Source organism: Ursus maritimus, unplaced genomic scaffold (genome assembly GCF_017311325.1).
Source record: "Ursus maritimus isolate PB19 unplaced genomic scaffold, ASM1731132v1 scaffold_14, whole genome shotgun sequence".
NCBI classification, from domain to species: domain Eukaryota; kingdom Metazoa; phylum Chordata; class Mammalia; order Carnivora; family Ursidae; genus Ursus; species Ursus maritimus.
In genome coordinates, this window is record NW_024423786.1 from 55,754,522 (window position 1) to 55,770,262 (window position 15,741).

At 42.5% G+C, this 15,741-nt stretch overlaps 1 protein-coding gene across 1 annotated transcript; it reads right to left on the reverse strand.

The window, feature by feature from the left end:
- Positions 1–465: 465 nt before the first annotated feature.
- LOC103681808 (zinc finger protein 556) lies at positions 466–15,350 on the reverse strand. Its single transcript, XM_040628298.1, is given in 9 exon segments — positions 466–2,155; positions 2,157–2,280; positions 2,282–2,333; positions 2,336–2,610; positions 2,612–2,663; positions 2,666–3,366; positions 4,185–4,368; positions 5,025–5,151; positions 15,342–15,350. Coding segments are annotated over 9 exon segments (1,647 nt in total). The 3' UTR covers positions 466–2,032.
- Between the last annotated feature and the right edge of the window lie 391 nt (positions 15,351–15,741).

Here is a 15,741-nt window from a genome sequence, read left to right on the forward strand (position 1 = left end):
TGAGTGGAGAATTGTTTCTGCATCACCACCCACTATTCACTAACACTTTTGAACAGTTCCAGAAAAGATCTAAGGCATATTAGGTGGCGTAAGTATACATGAATGGATGATATCCTCATTCACTGAGGCCTCCATCCTTGTTCTTCATCCCCTTTTATCTCTCTTGTCATAGTTTATATTTTACTTCATTTGCTTTTATATTATGCAATGAAGCTTAAAATATTTTCCCATAAGAATCTTTTTATATCATTTGCTAGACTTATTTACTACTCAAATTGCTAAAACTATTAAGTTTTTACTATTATGAATAAGATGTTATATTGACAAAATTGTAACAACATACAAAATTTACTAGCATGAAAAATGCCTAAATTTGTATGCACCTGGTAAGATCGACTCAGAATGTATAATTCTTACGTTCCCAGTTACAAAGTTGATTTGCCAGCTCATAGTGGAAATATTTTAATATCTTTTCAGTAAATTAAAGAGATTGACATTAATATACATTTGAAAACACAATTAATAGGATATTTCTCAGAAACATTTTATACATTTATAAAGTACATAACTCATATGAAAACGGTTAATAGAATATTTCTCAGAAACACAGCATTTGTTCAACCAAAAAAAACACACTGTGTCTAACCACACATACTCAATCTTAATAACAACATATCCTGAGGGGTTGTATTCAGTGCTGATAACAGAAAACCCACACAGTCTGCCCAATATGTCGGTAATGCTTCTTTATTTCACAGAAATACTGGGTCAGGGCACCTGCTCAATGATGCTGCGAGGACACAGTCCCATATGTTGTTATGGGTGCACCGTTGCATCTGTTCTAGTGGGATCAGAAACACAGAACCATGAGAAATAAGAGAATGAGGTGTTCACCATACAAATCAGACGTTATTCGAATATGTTAAGATCTAGAGAAAAGAGGTCAGAGCATTAGGTAACATCCACAGCCATGACATCCTAATCAGTGGCCTGGTGGACAGTATAGGGCTTGCAGGAAAATGCAAACTGTGGACATCTAACCATGGAGGTACATCCAAGATGGGAAAGCTGGTAGGGTGTCTGTGAATGCCCACCCCTCTGACAAAATGGAAGTCATGCAGTTGGTATTTGTTTTGAGGATACTTTTGATTGGCAAGACTGGCAATCAAGAAAATAGGGTGGAGATGGTGCCCACAAAGTCCCTGTGTATCTGCCCATCTCCTTAAATATTGGTGGCTCAATAAACTGAAAATTGCTTCTTGCAAATCTCATGCAAGCTGGGCTCTTACAGAATTCTATCATGGAACCATATAGAGAAGGCATCCTGGGAAATGTGGTTCCTAGCCTTACCTATGCTGATGGAACACAATCCAACAGAACCATTTCCACCTCTAGATTTCATTCTTTCTTAATTCAAACATATTGTCCACTTCCTAACCAGAACCCAGGACAAAGAGCATACAGCAACAGATGGAAATAATAGTGCATCTGAAACTATACTCTTTCAAGACCATTGCATCCCTACAAATTTCTGCCAACTTACATACTTACAAAATTGCAAGCGAGCAAAATGGAATAATGAAACTCTGGCAAAAAAAAAAAAAAAAAGGGTGTTGAGAATACATACCTTATGTAAGCAAAGAAGTGCCAGCTTTAAAAGTTGTAGGTTCTCTCAGGAAGATAATAAGATGGAATATATGTAATGGGAAAGTGACACCCAGTTTGGAACACACTGGGCCAGTAAGAAAATCCAAACAAACACCAATGTTACATTAGTCTAAAGGCCTCATACTTACAGAACAATTTTAAAAACCTATATAAAATTAAACCCAATGCATATTCAAAACACACATCAAATCACCCATGGCTGTATCACACTTCAAAATGGAAACCGAAATATTACCTGAATTCATGAGGGAAAAAACCCATAATATATCAAAATTCGTGTTCTATATAGATGTACTTAGAATACTTGAGAATTTTCATGTCAATGTTCAGTTGAAAAAGATATGGAAATTCACTTGCTAGAGGTTCATGTTAAGGATGAGATACTGAGCAATACCATCTTTGTAACCTTTATAAGATTTCTCTTCTGGTGTGAATTTTCCAAACTGTTTTACACAAATTAATTTGCATCAGGTTTTCTCACGTTACTTATATTTATAGGTTTTCCTTTGACTATGAGTTCTCACATGACTATGAAAGGATTTGGGACAACTGAAAGTTTTCCCACATTTTTCACATGTATGAGGTTTCTCTCTAGTCTGCATCCTTATTGTTTTGGAAGGATGAGGGCCATTTGAAGTCTTTCCCGCATTGCTTGCAATTATAGGCTTCTCTCCACTGTGTTTTTTGACATGTTTGTGTAAGGATGAGGACCAACAAAATGCTTTCCCACATTTTTCACACTTATAGGGTTTTTCTCTAGTCTGCATTCTTAGATTTTTGGGAGGATGAGGGCCAACTGAAAATTTTCCCACATTGCTTGTATTTATGGGTTTCTCTCCAGTGTGCTTTCTGTTATGTTTGTGTAAGGATGAAGACCAACCAAATGTTTTCCCACACTTTTCACACTTATAAGGTTTCTCTCCGGTCTTCATTATTGCATTTTTGGAAGGATGAGGGCCAACTGAAGGCCTTTCCTCGTTGCTTGCATTTACAAGTTTCTCTCCAGTGTGCATTCTGACATGTTTGTGTAAGGATGAGGGCCAACCAAATGCTTTCCCACATTTTTCACATTTATAGGGTTTCTCTCCATTGTGAATTCTCACATGTCTCTGAAAGGATGTGAGCCAACAGTAGGCTTTCCCACACTGCTTACATTCATAGGGTTTCTCTCCAGTGTGCATTATCATATGTACTCGAAAGGATTTGGGACAGCTAAAGCCTTTTCCACACTGCTTACATTCATAGGGTTTCCCACCATTATGCATCATCACATGTACTCGAAAGGATTTAGGACAACTGAAGGCTTTCCCACACTGCTTACACTCATAGGGTTTCTCTCCAGTGTGACTCCTTATATGTCCAGTGAGGGAATGGGAACGAATAAATGTTTTCCCACAAAGTTTACATGCATAGGGCTTCTCTCCACTGTGGGTTTTCACATGATTCCTTAGGTATGAAGAACAACTGAAGGCTTTCCCACATTCCTCACACTGATATAGTTTGCGTCCAGTGTGACTCCTTTTGTGTCTCTTAAGGGATGAACGATGCCTGAAGACTTTTCCACACTGACTGCATTCATACAGTTTTACTCCACTTGCAGATTTCTTGTACAGCTTAATATTTGGAATACGGCTGATGGTTTCTCCACATGTATTACCTTTGTTACTTTCACAGAGTCTCTCCACTATATGACTTCTGCTAAAAACAGGGTTGGAGGAGCACATTATTAATGGTTTGTGTATTCACCATTTATTAATATTTGTTAATGAATGCTAGGATTACATTTCTACCATTTTCTGTATAAATGTAGGGGTTTTTAAAAAAGATTTTATTGAGGGGCGCCTGGGTGGCACAGCAGTTGGGCGTCTGCCTTCGGCTCAGGGCATGATCCCGGCGTTATGGGATCGAGCCCCACATCAGGCTCCTCTGCTATGAGCCTGCTTCTTCCTCTCCCACTCCCCCTGCTTGTGTTCCCTCTCTCGCTGGCTTTCTCTAGCTCTGTCGAATAAATAAATAAAATCTTAAAAAAAAAAGATTTTATTGATTTATTTGAGAGAGACAGAGTACCATAGCAGGGAGTAACAGAGGGAGAAAGAGAAGCGGACTCCCCACTGGGCAGGGAGCCTGATGTGAGGCTTGATCCCAGGACCCCAGGATCATGACCTGAGCTGAAGGCAGACGCTTAACCAACTGAGCCACCCAGGTGCCCCATAAATGTAGATTTTCTGTCTTGTTTGAATTATTTCAAAGTGGAATAAACTAGCTGCTTTGGGAATGGGATTAAGCACAGCCCATTACTACAACAGCATTTCTCATATAGGGTTCCCTGATCATTGTTTCCCACTAAATTATCTTTCAAATGCTCAGTGTCTGAGTCACATGAAGGAAAAAAGGGAGGGAATGACTTGTGAATAAACAAATCTGGCGCTAGGTTTATCAGTTGTTGTTTTTTTTAATTTCATGAAATAGTAAGATTCTCTACCGGGATATTGTGTTTTCTCTTAAGTGCAACTCACCTCAAATGTCTCCCCTCATTGTTGGGCTTATCTTCTATGCACTGGTCTTCCCAATTTTCTCCAAAAATGGAGGTCCAGTAATCATTTTTTATGAACCTTGCTATTTTCTGTTCATTGGATATTTTTTCCCCAAAAATATCCTGCTGAGAAATGGACCCATTGGTTTTAAGTTGAGTGTCATCATCTAAAACAAAACAGTGAATAAATCTTATAAGGAAGGCACCTGTGACCAAAGAAATACATTCAGTTTAGCTGTTTCAAAACTTCACTACTAAGAGGCACAAGAGGTCAAAATAGAGGCGATTTATTTTTTATTTTTTAACAGATTTTATTTATTATTTGACACAGAGAGAGAACACAAGCAGGGGGAGCAGCAGGCAGAGGGAGAGGGAGAAGCAGGCCCCATGCAGAGCAGGGAGCCCAACATGGGGCTTGATCCCAGGACCATATCATGACCTGAGCTGAAGGCAGACACTTAACCAACTGAGCCACCCAGATGCCCCTGGAGGTGATTTAATATGCACAGAAAAATCACAAGGTTTCAAAACAACAAATTTCTCCATGCCCACAAAGTGACCCACGAATATATACCCAGACTGATGACACTGAAGAACCCTAAGTATTTTAAAGAAGGAAATACACAGGTTAGGAAAACACAGGTTAATATATAGATTTTTACTGTCAGAGAAACTGTTAGATTCTAGATCCATGACAGCTGTGATCATGCCTGCTTTATTTATCAATGTGTTTTCCTTCTTTATTCCAAATCTTGAAATAGGCTTAATGAATAAGAAATACTTACTCTTTAAATAACTAAGTGAAGGATTGATGCCTCCTTACCTACTGAGACCAGGTTCCTGAAGGTTTCCAGCATCACATCTTTATAGAGCCTCCTCTGAGCAGGATTCAGCAGGGTCCACTCCTCTTGGGTGAAGTCCACAATCACATCCTCGAAGACCACCGAGTCCTAAAACAAACCACATAATTGTAGGAGAGTGGGTGACACTGACAACACAGGGAAGGTGTACTCAAACTCATGTATAATAATGTTTTTAGGAGCACTGGCAAAAATTTGAAAACACCCAAATATCCACTAGTAATAGAGTTAATAAAAAATAATGCTATATCCTTACAAGTGAATACAAGAGAGAAGTAAAGGTTAATTAACTATTATTCTTTGTAGAAGACCATGAAATAACTTTAAACAAAAAAAGTCTGACATAAAATAGCATGTACGCTGTGATTCCATTTACCTGCCTTATAAAACATCCAAAGTTATAGTGTCTTTATTTAATGATGCACACACAGGTGATAAAAGCATGGATATTATCATCACATGATTCAAGATACTGGTTACATCCGGAGAGGAGGGAATCACTTCCAGTGGAGTGTCTGATGTCAAGAACTGTTTTAGATCTAGGGCTGGATTTTATTTTTCAGGTGTTTTTTTTGTTTGTTTTTTAGATTATTTATTTATTTATTCGACAGAGATAGAGAGAGCCAGCGAGAGAGGGAACACAAGCAGGGGGAGTGGGAGAGGAAGAAGCAGGCTCATAGCGGAGGAGCCTGATGTGGGGCTCGATCCCATAACGCTGGGATCACGCCCTGAGCCAAAGGCAGACGCTCAACCGCTGCGCCACCCAGGCGCCCCTACAGGTGTTTATTTTTTTTATTATTTCTATGAACTGTCCAAGATGTCTTATGTGCTTTTCTGCAGTATGTTGTACTTTACAATGAAACTCTATAATCAATTAATATAATTTACCTGAAATCATCTTAAGAATTATAGAAAGCGATTTTATAATACTCAATGAAACACATGAAAAACACATACCATAGGGGAATCAATGGTAAGATGCATAGCCCAATAAAGGGTGTAGTTAAAAAAAGATTATTCAAAAAGGAACATACAAATAGAGTGAAGTTCATTATTTTCTGTCAAAAGAAGTACAAAACTAGGTTCCCATTGCCTCACTCCTGGTCAGCATTGTACTAGAAATCCAAACCAGTGCCGCCTGAAAATAAACAAATATGCAGAATTACAAAAGAACAGAAGATCATTGTTTGTTTGTTTGTTTTTTAAAGATTTTATTTATTTATGTGACAGAGAGACAGCCAGCGAGAGAGGGAACACAAGCAGGGGAGTGGGAGAGGAAGAAGCAGGCTCCCAGCGGAGGAGCCCGATGTGGGGCTCGATCCCAGAACGCCGGGATCACGCCCTGAGCCGAAGGCAGACGCTTAACAACTGCGCCACCCAGGCGCCCCCAGAAGATCATTGTTATCCTTAGCACTAACAAGCATATGCATAGGGCCCCAACAGAACAAAAAGAACCAAAGAAAAAGATTTTTAGCAAGATTCTAGAATAAAAACACAAGATGAAAATATAACTCATTACCTTTCCATTTAATAACAACGCAAAGTTGGAAAAGTCATGTTAAAAAGCAAACACGACTGTATGGCAATATGAAATACCCTGTGCACCTGCTTTCCAGTGAAGCTGGTGAAATTACTTTTAAAACCATCGTTTCAAGCTCTGGAAAGAGTCCTGAGGGCATACAGCTGAGGAAACAGGTACTCAAGAAACTCTATGAGAATTCAGTAAGAAAAGTTAACAGTCTGGTATTTGAACCAAGAGCACTCTCTCTCTCCCTAGACTTCTTTCCCAGGCTGCAGCCAAAAACACAGACTCTCTGTCCCCACGGTTCCTAGTCAGAGAAGGAGGATGTCAGCATTTCTCGTCCTGCCCCAGTTAGCTGTTACTGAGTTTAAGCTCCAAGCAGGTACAATTGACAGTGAGGGCTCTCCACTTCACCAGCCCCCATCTGTGGAATGCGGGCTCTACAGTGGGTTCAGGGCTGATGAGAATACTGCGGACCTGACTGCTCTTGTTCTGCCTCGTAAGGCAGACGTTCCACATGCAAGAGAGGCCAGCTGAGAAGACATCAGGGAACTGCCCTTCCTCCACTTAATGCTCAGCTCTTAAATTGGCGTGTCACTCAGAAAGAAGTGTACCATTGTCCCCATCTCACTGCAGTTCCCTGGCTCAGAGATTTTGACAAGGCGGAAAAGCAGGCAGTAAAAGAGATAGCTCTCAGCCTCTTCCCAAAGAGCTGACTTCATTTGCAACAGAAGATGGAGAACCTTAAGCCTAAGGGTGCTCTCGAAAACAGTCCAAGCTATACTGAAAGGCAACAGGGGAGAGATTCAAGATACAGGCAAAACTGTAGTCCACCTTGTTTGCAAGGGAGAAACAGGGAAAGAGGAAGCTGGGAGGAACCCTCCAAGGGTCTGAACAATTAACAGACACTGACCTGTGAAACGATGCCTTCGAAGGAGTCCAAATTTGACTGGATTAGTCTATAGACCAATGTATGCACCTGGCAGGTTCAAAACAATAAAGCAGTCAGGCGACAATTAGTGGAGCTTAACGGCTTAACCGTGGATAGTCAAGGAAAGAAAAGAAGAAAACCCTGCCAACACTACTGCCATCCCAGGGTGACTGAGGAGGAGGAGTATCAGAGGCTTAACACTGAAGGGGCTGGGAGGGGAATGAAATAGATTTGATTGAAATAATCCAGCCAGTCACCAAGCAAACACAAACAACAGTCACAGGCCCCAGAGGATAGGGGCTAGTACCCCAAAGTCGCTACAATATATTACCTATAGTCTCCAGTTTCCAATAAAAAATTACAAGGCATGCAATAAAAAGGACATTGTGATCCTTACGGCGGAAAAATTAGCAGGCAACAGAAACTGAGAGCAAACAGATGTTGGATTCAACAGAAGAAGGCTTCGAAGTAACTATTTCAAATACGTTCAAAGAACTAAAGGAAATCAGGATTAAAGATGTAAAGGAATATATGATGACAATGATACCCCAAATAATGTCAATAAAGAGAAATTATTCTGAATTATTCTAAATTAGAACTCAATGTCACCAAGATGTCATCTCCCCAAAAAGAAATCTGTAGTCTTTATAAAATTCCAGTTAATCCTCAGACCTCATGTTCCAGGGCCTCACAAAAACAACTTCTCCAAACCGAATAGAACAAATGTCCAAAAAAGACAAAATGTTCTTAAGAACAAAGTAGGGGCTCTCCAAACACATCAAGGAATTCGAAACCACAATAATCAGGGCAATATGTTGTTAGTATAGGGATAAACAAATAGATTCATGGAAAGGAAAAGAATCCTAAAGAGACGCCCATGTATATGGAAATTTGATAAATGACAGAACAAGCATCACAGAGCAGTGGCAGGAATGATGCACACATAATACATGGGGCAGGGAGAAACTGGTACCCAACCAGGAAAAATGCACTGTATTCCCATCTAGTCCATGAACAAGAACCACTTTATTCTATGTTTAAATGTGAAAGACAGGAGCACCTGGGTGGTGCAGTTGGTTAAGCGCCCAACTCTTGGGTTCAGCACAGGGCATGATCTCAGGGTTGTGAGATGGAGCGGTCAGCGGGGAGTCTGCTTGAGATTCTCTTTCCCTCTCCCTCTGATCTGACCTCCACACTCTCTCTCTCAAATAAATAAATAAATAAATAAATAAGATTTCACTCATTTATTTGAGAGAGAAAGCGAGAGAGCACACAAGTGGGGGGAGGGGCAGAAGGAGAAGACTCCCTGCTGGGCAGGGAGCCCAACATGGGGCTCGATCCCAGGACCCCAAAATCATGACCTGGGCCAAAATCAAGAGTTGGACGCTTAACTGACTGAGCCACCCAGTTTCCGCTCAAATAAATAAATCTTAAAAAAATAAGATTAAGAAACTGAAATGGTAAACCACAATTTGAGATAAAAATACTTGCAACATGTACAAATATAAAAGTATGCACGCAGAGTAAAAATTAATGGTCAAACAAATGAATAAAAAATAGGAAATGACTAAAACATGTATCACAAAAGATGTAAGACCACATACAAGAAAAGAGTCGACCTCATTGGTAACGAGCAAATAGCAAAATAAAATCTCAAATAGATCCCATTTCAAACCAAGAAGGGCAAAAATTACTAAATTAGATGATCGCAGGTGTTGACGGTCACATGGAACAAACAAGCAGTTATGCACACGTGTGTGGAGAGTCAGCTGGTGCACTTCACTGGAATTGTCTCATGAATTTGAACGTGGCCATGATCTACAATCTAGAGTTTTCCTCCAATATGTGGCAAATGTACCACACATTTGACCTCCGACACTGAAACAAGACTCGTAGGAGTGGCATTTTTCATAAAAGCAAGAAAACAAACTTGAAAGACCCAAACCCCATAAGCACTGGAATGGAAGAATCAATTGAATGACTGCACTCTCAGTAGAATGTAAGAAACAGACTAAGGCAAAGAAGCAGAGGAAAGCCTTTCCAGTGTAATTCTGTTAACACTTATTTATTGCATTTCCCAAAGAAGTAAAACGAAGCAGGACACTACTTAGTAAAAAAAAAAAAAAAAAAAATCGTAAAAGGTAAAGGTTTGAAGATTAAGCAAAGAAGCAAACAGTGGTCATTGATGGAACAAGACAGTGGTGCGTTCAGGGAGGGTCATGTCCGGAGTCTCTTATCACTACCCAAGGTCCACTTACGAATCTAGGTGGTGAATCCACAGATGTTTACTCTGTGATTAGTTTTTAAGTGTCCAATAAAACTTTGCATACATTCTAAATAGAATAGAGTTCACCATGACAGTTAAAGCATTAATCAAGGTTGGAAAATAACACTCTTTGTACGTTTGCTTACCATGTAATAAGAAAAAGTCAGTATTAATTAATAAACTTGGGTAGAAAAATATTAGAATCAGATCAAGTGCCTAATTAGAGAGAACTGGTCGCATAAACTTGAAAATTAAAGACGTTTGACATATGAAAAGGTCTGCAGGACGATCATTAGAACAAATAAGAAAAGTATGTTGCCTTGTGTACATCATGTTACCTTTCCTATAACAAAAGAAAAACTTTGGCACTTTTCTTTTTATAGAAAGAAACACTGATAAAAATGCATGAGAAATGATTAAAACTGGTTGTCTGAGGGTGGCTGGGTAGGACTGGCGTGGACCAGGGTATGCGGGCAGGGAGTTGCCTTATGTTAGATGGTCAATGTTTTGCAGTTTTTATTATTTTTTTTTAAGATTTTATTTATTTATTCGACAGAGACAGAGACAGCCAGCGAGAGAGGGAACACAAGCAGGGGGAGTGGGAGAGGAAGAAGCAGGCTCATAGCGGAGGAGCCTGATGTGGGGCTCGATCCCATAACGCCGGGATCACGCCCTGAGCCGAAGGCAGACACTTAACCGCTGTGCCACCCAGGCGCCCCTGCAGAGTTTTTAAACCTTTGCATACATTATTTACTTTACATAAAAGAAATCTACATAAATTGTATTTTGTTTTTTTAAAAAATTATTTATTTTAGAGAGAAAGGGAGAGCACTCGAGGGAGGGGAGAGGGGGAGAGAATCGCAAGCAGATTCCATGCTGAGCTTGGAGCCTGACTTAGACTCTGCTGGGGGACTCAATCTCATGACCCTGAGATCATGACCTGAGCTGCCACCAAGCGTCAGACACCTAACCAACTGCACCCTCAAGGGGTCCCTCACACTTGGGAGTATTTTCAAGAATGAGTAGGATACTTCGCACATTAGGGGTTTGGACCTAACCCATTCAATGCACTATGATTTTCAAGGATTTGCATATGCAAAGGTAATTGTCCTCATATTGGTTAAAATAAGAATTGTCTTAGGAATAGTACATTTTAAATTTCATAACTCTATAGAGACAATCACTGATTAAAAAAAAAACTATGGAAAAAGTGAAAAATTAACCTGAGAGTTTAAATACACCCATCTCCTATCAGGATGTTGTCTTGTCAAAAAAGGAAGAAAAATGTCATATGCTTCCAGAATGCTCTTCTCTTCTATTTTATCTCTCAATCCATTTCTACTCACACAAGAAAATAAAAATCTTACACACTCAAACAGGGAAATGAAAAGGCCAAGCGTTTAGGGAGACTGGAGTCATACAGCAGCAATATTCGATACAGAAATCAGAAGGGAAGAAAACCGAACGTTTCCATCGGCTCAGATAAAGCCACTCACTGATCCACTGTTTGCAAAGAAAACCCTCCAAGTTCAGAAGGTGACCCATTCATTCACAGGCTTGGGGGCCAAGACTTCACTGCAGAAATACCAGTCTTCTGCTGGTCAGTCCCCGGTGACGGAGGGTAGGGAGACCTGAGCAGATGCAGGGATGAACTCTGGAGCCCCACACACCCTCCTCTCTCCAGCCTGCAGTGTGGAGTGCTCCCTCTCCAGGCTTCAGTGCTCAGCAGCCAGGAAAGTCTTGGCTGGAGTCAGTTTAAGACTCTACCCCAAATGCACCCCCACATTCATAACTCTTTCTCCAGGAGACAGACCCCCAAAAAGTCTTTCTCTAAGTCTGACCTCGATGGCCTCTCAGTGTGCACAGACCACGCTCCGATCGCACAACCTCCGTGCGTGCCCACCCCAAATATGTCATTTAGGAACAGCCCCAAGGCAGTGGCAAGCACAACCTCAGAAAGGGCATCTCCTCCAGCCACACACGTGTTTCGGTGCCCTGAAGCGGTTCTAGGCCCACACGCTCCTCCTCCAGATGGTGTGGGCAGCCTGGGACACAGGCACCGGAGAGAATCTCCAGAAAGAAACCATTTCATCCCCCCCCCCTCCGTTGCTTGGCTGGCCTTGCTTAGCTTGGGGTCACTGGGCAGGGCCCCCACCCCCACTCCAGCTAGTCAGCCGGTAGCGTGAATCTCTGAAGTCCAGTAATACCAGACAGACTAGAATGATCCATGGTCATGAACTCCCCACCCTGTAAAGGAACAGCTGACATTTTCGGTGAGTCCTTGTAATTAACCAATTAATACGCCAGACGTTGTGTGTGTGGAAATGCATTCATAATGGGGCAGAGGGTTTCTCTATTTCCCATAGATTCTTTTCCCCAGTAGCATCCTCAAGGCTAAGGTCTGGAACTCCACTTGTCATCACCAAAAAGAAAACAACAGATGTGAGAAACTTAACCACTCGTGCTCCCGGAGAGAAAAAAGACACAAAAGAATTTTTAACAAATGCAATGTAAGACTAGATCTTCTTTCCTCCTCTGAAATTGACCCCTCCCTTGTTTCTTTGCAAATATCTTATCTAATCTTTCAAAGTCTATTAGTTAAGTGTATTTTACATTTACTGAAAAATCTGAGGCTTGAATAACCAAATAAATCTTTTCAAGGTGACAAACCCCAGGGAGGGGCAGTGCAGAACTGGAACGCAGACATAGATGACTCAAGGGTCAAGCACGGCCATCCTACCACGTGGGACATCCACCCCCCACCACCTGTTCTCTGAAACGCTCCCGGAACACCCTCCCAGAGGGCACTGGCTCCTGTCCCATTGCAGGTCTCCAGTGCATTTTGCTCTGCAGACTTGCACTGGCTCACTGGGTGGGTTTTCTCCGTCCTTCGGTTTTGCTTCCTTCACTGTGAAAACCCAGAGGGCAGGAACCCTTCCTCTTCCCCTCAGTGGCAGCATCTGGTCGGCTGACGACTAAAGTCCCTCCAGGAAACGAGAACTGGGGTTGGGTCACTTAGGGATCGAGGACCTACCAGGGGATCTCTCCGAGCCCAGGGCCCTAAGCAGGTCTCCCCAGACTTCCTCGCCCGCCCCGCCAAGGCTGGCCTCAGGGTGGAGCCGACCCGGGGCTGAGATTCCCCGACCCCGCGTGGAGAGCAGTTGCGCTCATCTGGTCACCCCGGGAAGTTCGGAGAACCCAGACCCACGCGCGGATGGGACAGGACGCCGGGACCTCAGCTCGCGGCCAAGGGTGGAAACTCGGGTCAGAGCCTGGACAGGGGTGGAGCGGGGAGGAACCCGGGCCGCGGCCACCTCCAGCGGGTACCGGCCTGGGGGAACCAGCCCCTCCGGGTGTCGGTCCGACCCCGCGCACTCACCATCTCTCAGCCCCGCTCCTGGCTCTCTCGGCGTCCTCGCCGTGACCCCGCGGCCCGTGCAGGTGAGAGCGAAGCGGATTCAAGACACATGCGGCCGCAAGGGGCAGGTGCACACTGGGGCCTCGGGCAATCTGAGAGCCTAGGCCACAAGGCGGGGAGCGCGCCCGCCCCCGGCTCTGATTGGACGGTGCTCCGAGCCCACGGATCCTGATTGGATAGTGCTCCGAACCCCGCCCCAGCCCTCCCACTTGGACAGGCCAACACCCTTGCGGCAGGGCCCCCGATGGGACGATTCGGCACAACTAGAACACACGTGGCTGGCCTCTTCCGGCTGGTCACAGTAGGGACGTTGGTATCCAAGTAGAGCTAGCTCCAGTTCCTCGAGGAGGACTTCGGCGTCCTCCCGCAGCTCGGTGGCACCGCATTTCCAGACCCCGTTTCCCCACGGAGCAACGGGGCTGAGACAGACTGAGCAGAGCTGGGCTGGGACAAGGCGGCCCGGGCCGGGAGGGCCTGGTATCTTCCAGGGGTCAGAGGTTGGCTTGGGACTGCAAGATCACCCACGCGTCTGTGTTCTTTAAGCACACAGGCATTTGACAGTGACTTCAGCGCGTGCGGCGCAGGGTCTGGGTACGTTCTGATGTTTGGCGGTTGACCCTGTGGAGGCCTCATCTGTGCTGCCCCAGCCCCACTCACCTGCTGCTTCGGATCAGGAAAGTCCGGCCGAGGAGAGCCGGCGCCAGCGGGAAATTCGAACCCTGGGCACAGGAACTTTTCTCAGAACAACCACAAGTTACCAGATGTGTTTATTAACATTCTCGGGCTCACATTTCACAGTAAAGAGAAATTAATTGCAGATCCATGTTTTAGTATGTCCCTAGAGACTCTGAAATGTGAATGGCTATGATATCCCTCAGGCCACTTAACTCTTAGAAGAAAATAGCAGAAGCTTAAATAAATTTGGAATGGACCCAGAAATTTAATATGCTTAACAGATTGAGTCAAAATTCCTAGTGCATTTAATATGCTTCCCTGTGAAGAAAATACTTACCAGTTTAAAAGCCAGCGGACGGAAACTCTATTGCTTATTTTATTTAAAAGTTGAAAAAGTTCATGTTTTATGGTTTTTAAAAAGTATTGTCCACTTTCATAAAAAAAAAATAGTGCTCAGAGACGTAGCATGTAGAAAAGAGGGTTCTCATTAAAAATATATTACTCATGGCACCTGGGTGGCTCAGTCAGTCAAGTGGCTGCCTTTGGCTCAGGACATGATCTCAGGGTCCTGGGATCGAGCCCCACATCATGATCCCGGCTCAGCAGGAAGCCTGCTTGTGTTCCCTCTCTCACTGTGTCTCTCTCTGTCAAATAAATTTAAAAATCTTAAAAAAAAAAATCAGCCTGAGATTTAAAAATCTGCCTTAAAACTCTCTCCTAGCACACCCTTTAGCATTCACGTCCATTTGCCCTCTCCAAATTTCAATTTTATTAGTTCTTGTACATAGTCAGCATTTCTTTACGTAGAGAGAAGCAACTTCAACTACATTTTTTTCGCCCCTTAGACATACAAATGGTTTACAACTGATATATGCTTTGATTCTTTTCAATTGGAAATAAATTCCTGCAGCCCTTTTCATAGCAAGGTGCATATGATGGTATAATTTTGTGCAACCAGTTCTTTTTAGAGCTGGGCCCACACCCAATTTTGCTACCCAAATGAATGTAAAGGCAAGTTAAATGGACCCAGTTAAAAGACTTGTGAATACTTCCAAATTGACTGAAATCAAAACTAGATAGGTGGTCAGATAATAGGATAAAACAAATATTTTTAAATTGTACTTTTTTTCACATGTAAATAATCCTTTAAATTTTTATAGTGTGGTATCTCATACTTCGAAAGCATTGCATAAATGTCTTACCTTAAGCTTAAATATTAATACTGTATAAACGCCGTAGATTAGACATAATCCTCAATAGCCTTTGGGCAGATATCAGACTCCCAATGTGTCCGTCCTTCTTCATTTCCCTCCTACTCCCTGATGTGACGACTATTGAGAATTTTACAGTTATTCTTCATAGCTTTGCCATCTATTATTCATCACTAGGTAGTGTTTTGTTTAACTCTGCCTTTTTTTTTCTTTTTTTTTTTTTTTAGCTTTTCATGAAAGGATATTTACAGACTTACCTGGAACATGGTCTCACCGGTTTCTTTGCCTCAGTCTGTTTTCACACTGGCAGGCATATGAGGCTGCGGGGTCACCCAATTTACTTATCCATTCCAGTGTTTATGGTTTGGGTCCTGTTTCAAGTTTATTTTCCTCTTGTGAAAAACGCTGCTCATATCATTCCTGTTTCAGTTTCCAAATGACCATGCATAAGAAATTCTCTATACATTGGAGAAAAATAACTGAGTTGGAGACTGTGGATATTTTCAAATTTATAGGAAATGCCAATGAAATGAGTGAATTGACTCTCCCACTATTCTTGCATACGTTCATTTATTCCATGATTACAACATGGCAATTGCTGAATATTTGCCTCTAGTACATGTGAAAGAGGATTGCCTTGTGGTTACCTTTTCCTCT